The sequence below is a fragment of the Bos indicus x Bos taurus genome, chromosome 11 (assembly GCF_003369695.1).
Source record: "Bos indicus x Bos taurus breed Angus x Brahman F1 hybrid chromosome 11, Bos_hybrid_MaternalHap_v2.0, whole genome shotgun sequence".
NCBI classification, from domain to species: Eukaryota; Metazoa; Chordata; class Mammalia; order Artiodactyla; family Bovidae; genus Bos; species Bos indicus x Bos taurus.
Genome location: NC_040086.1, coordinates 98738117 through 98741564, shown reverse-complemented (window position 1 = coordinate 98741564; position 3448 = coordinate 98738117). Strand labels below are relative to the sequence as shown.

General features: G+C 64.8%; 1 protein-coding gene across 1 annotated transcript; it reads left to right on the top strand.

Moving 5' to 3' along the window:
• Positions 1 to 236: 236 nt before the first annotated feature.
• On the top strand, positions 237 to 2966 carry IER5L (immediate early response 5 like). The gene has a single exon (XM_027556531.1). It carries the CDS (start codon positions 433 to 435, stop codon positions 1639 to 1641), a length of 1209 nt encoding a protein of 402 aa, XP_027412332.1. The 5' UTR covers positions 237 to 432; the 3' UTR covers positions 1642 to 2966.
• The last annotated feature ends 482 nt before the right edge of the window (positions 2967 to 3448 follow it).

Genomic DNA, 3448 nt, shown 5'->3' with positions numbered 1-3448 from the left:
CCCCAGGAGAACATTCGAGGCAGCGGCAGCGTTGGAGGTCCCGGGTCCGTTCGGTATTTGAATAGCACAAAGGAACCGCCTTGGTCTGATTGGCCAGCTTAGTGGCCCCGGGGCGGGCAGCGTCTGTCACTCGGGAGGTTTGGGGCACTCTCATTGGCTCATCAGGTGTGGGGCGGGGCCCGGACGCCCGGCTAAATAGCTGGGGCCCGGGCCGGCCGAGGCTCATTGCTTTGGCGCCGTCTGGGGAGCACGAGCCCGCGGGTGGCGCGCAGCGCATGGTGGCGGCTCCTCTCGGAGCGCAGCCGACCCGCTGACCCGGGCTCCGTTTCCCCTGCCCAGCGCGTCCCGGAGGCCGGCTGGAAGCCGAAACAGCAGCAGCCTTAGCAGCAGCAACGGCCGCGGCTGCTTCGCCGCCGCCGTTTTCAAGGGAGCATGGAGTGCGCCCTGGACGCCCAGAGCCTGATCAGCATCTCCCTGCGCAAGATCCACAGCTCCCGGACCCAGCGCGGCGGCATCAAGCTGCACAAGAACCTCCTGGTGTCCTACGTGCTCCGCAACGCGCGCCAGCTCTACCTGAGCGAGCGCTACGCCGAGCTCTACCGGCGCCAGCAGCAGCAGCAGCAACAGCAGCAGCAGCCGCCCCACCACCAGCACCAGCACCTCGCGTACGCGGCGCCGGGCATGCCGGCCAGCGCGGCCGACTTCGGCCCTCTCCAACTTGGCGGCGGCGGGGACGCGGAGGCGCGCGAACCGGTCGCCCGTCACCAGCTGCACCAGCTCCACCAGCTCCACCAGCTGCACCTCCAGCAGCAGCTGCACCAGCACCCGGCGCCCAGGGGCTGCGCGGCGGCAGCGGCGGCCGGGGCGCCCGCGGGCGGCGCGGGGGCGCTCTCGGAGCTGCCCGGGTGCGCCGCGCTCCAGCCGCCGCACGGCGCGCCCCACCGCGGGCAGCCCTTGGAGCCGCTGCAGCCGGGTCCTGCGCCGCTGCCGCCGCCCGCCTCCCTCTGCCCGCGGGACCCTCGCGCCTCGGCCGCCTGCTCCGCGCCCTCCGCGCCCCCTGGGGCCGCCCCTCAGGCAGCGGCCGCCGCCTCCCCGCCCTCCTCCCCGGCCCCCGCCTCCTCCCCCGGCTTCTACCGGGGCGCGTACCCGGCCCCCTCGGACTTTGGCGTGCACTGCAGCAGCCAGACCACCGTGCTGGACCTGGACACTCACGTGGTGACCACGGTGGAGAACGGCTACTTGCACCAGGACTGCTGCGCCTCCGCCCACTGCCCCTGCTGTGGCCAGGGCGCCCCGGGACCCGGCCTGGCGTCCGCCACTGGCTGCAAGCGCAAGTATTACCCTGGCCAGGAGGAGGAGGACGACGACGACGAGGATGCGGGAGACCTGGGGGCCGAGCCCCCCGGGGGCGTCCCGTTCGCCCCCTGCAAGCGCGCTCGCTTCGAGGACTTCTGCCCGGACTCGTCCCCGGACGCGTCCAACATCTCAAACTTGATCTCCATCTTTGGCTCGGGCTTCTCCGGGCTGGTGAGCCGACAGCCGGACTCCTCCGAGCAGCCGCCGCCGCTCAACGGGCAGCTGTGCGCCAAGCAGGCGCTCGCCAGCCTCGGCGCCTGGACTCGAGCCATTGTCGCCTTCTAGGGACCCCCGAGGGCACGGGGACCCGGGGCCCCGCGGGGCTGGGGCCAGACAAAAGACTCAGCCAAGGGGCGAGAGGAGGGAACGAACGGGCGCCCGGCCACTCCGGGCTGAGCAGGGGGCGAGCAGAGGGAGACGGCTGATGTTTTATAAATTGTAAAATAAAAAAAAAGAAATCTAAGATCTTGGACTTTATTTTTGCAGAGAGAAAAAGCGCCTATTTAAGTATGCTTTGTGTTTCTCCTACTCTTTTTTTTTTTTTTTATTGTAGTGATTGCAGTGGTGTTTAGCGAGGAGCCAGCCACGTGAGGAAGGGCTGCTGCCCGGAGGAGGTGCCGGGCAGCCGGGGGGCGAGGCAGGGCGCCCAGACCGCCAGGGCGCGCCGGGGGCGCAGCGCTGGAGGGCGCGGGGTCTCGGACGCCGATTCCAATCAGTTGTCAGACCCAGGAAGCCCGGAGCTCTGTTCTCTCGAGTCCCTCCGCGGGGTGAGGAATGGGTCTTGTGAAATCCTGAGCAAAAACAAAGGCAAACTCTATCTCCGAAAGGGAGGTTTGGGTCACATTTCCTCTCTGGGGGCGGCCTCCAAAGTTCTCAAAATGAGAAGGCAGAAATGAAAACACTTCAACTTTTTTTTTTTTTTCTTCCCGGGGCGGGTGTCTTGAACCTCTGGTCTCCCCGCCCCTCTGGCTCTGTTCTCCTCCCCTCCTCCACCCGTCTTCCAGACCCGGAGGTGGCGCCGGACACCCCGACACTCTCGGACACTGTTTGGGGACGGGGTAGGGGGCGGGCACGGCCGACTACATTTCCCATCATGCCCAGCACTGCGGTCCCCACTAAACAAAAAAGGAAGTCGATTCCTTCACCTGGATCCCCGGCGGCCCCGAGAGAGGGAGGGGCCGGGACCGCCGACTGCGTTGGAGACTTTTCTCTAAGTTCCTGGTCAGATGTGGGTGTGGGTGTGTGTGTGTGTGTGTGTGTGTGTGTGCTTCTAAGTTGCACTATCCTGATTCAGGCTTCGGTTGCATTTCATGAAACCAGCATTGTTCGAGCCCTAAAGAACCCCGTCCTGTGTCTTCAGCTTGATAGATTTTGTTTAATTTAAAGCCTTTTGTTGTTAAAAAAAAAAAAAAGTGGGGTTCGCCTGCAGCCCCTCTGGTTCTCTGCCATCACACCATGTGGACTCCAAAACAAGTTGCCAACCCTTCCTTTCTTGGCTCTTCTCCCTCCTTCCCCTGTATTTTTGTGCATTCTGAATTGTGTATCAACCGGGTAAAACTGTTCAGATGATTTGTTTAAATTTATCATCTTAATAAAAAAAGTCGACTCTAGAGGATGGCGGTGCCTTGTTTTCAGGTCGGCCTGGAGGTGGCGGGAAGGATAGAGGGAGGTGACACGAGACCCCTACCCTCCTGCAAAGCCCAGCTCTCCTAGCCTGGGAGGGCAGGAGCTGCCCACATCCGCAGGGCCAGGGGTGGGAGAGGGATGGGAGGGAGTGTCGTTTGCTGGGGAAGAAGCCGGTGCTGCGCGCCTCCTCGGCCCCCCCGCCGCCTCTGCAGAGGGGCCTGACCCCCACGGGAACCGGTCTCCCCGCCCCCAGGGTCTCCAGCAGGAAGCCGAGCGAGCCACCATCACATTTCCTAACCCAGCCAGGGGCGCAGAGCCTGCTCGGCCTCAACTCAGAGCTCTCTTGGGCCGGGGAGAGCCGCCGGGGGACACCGGGGGCTTCTGGGCCACCCACAGTCCCCGCCCTGCGCCTCCGCCCGCACGTCCGCACATCTCCGGCTGCAACTTGGGGAAGTTTTTTCCTTTT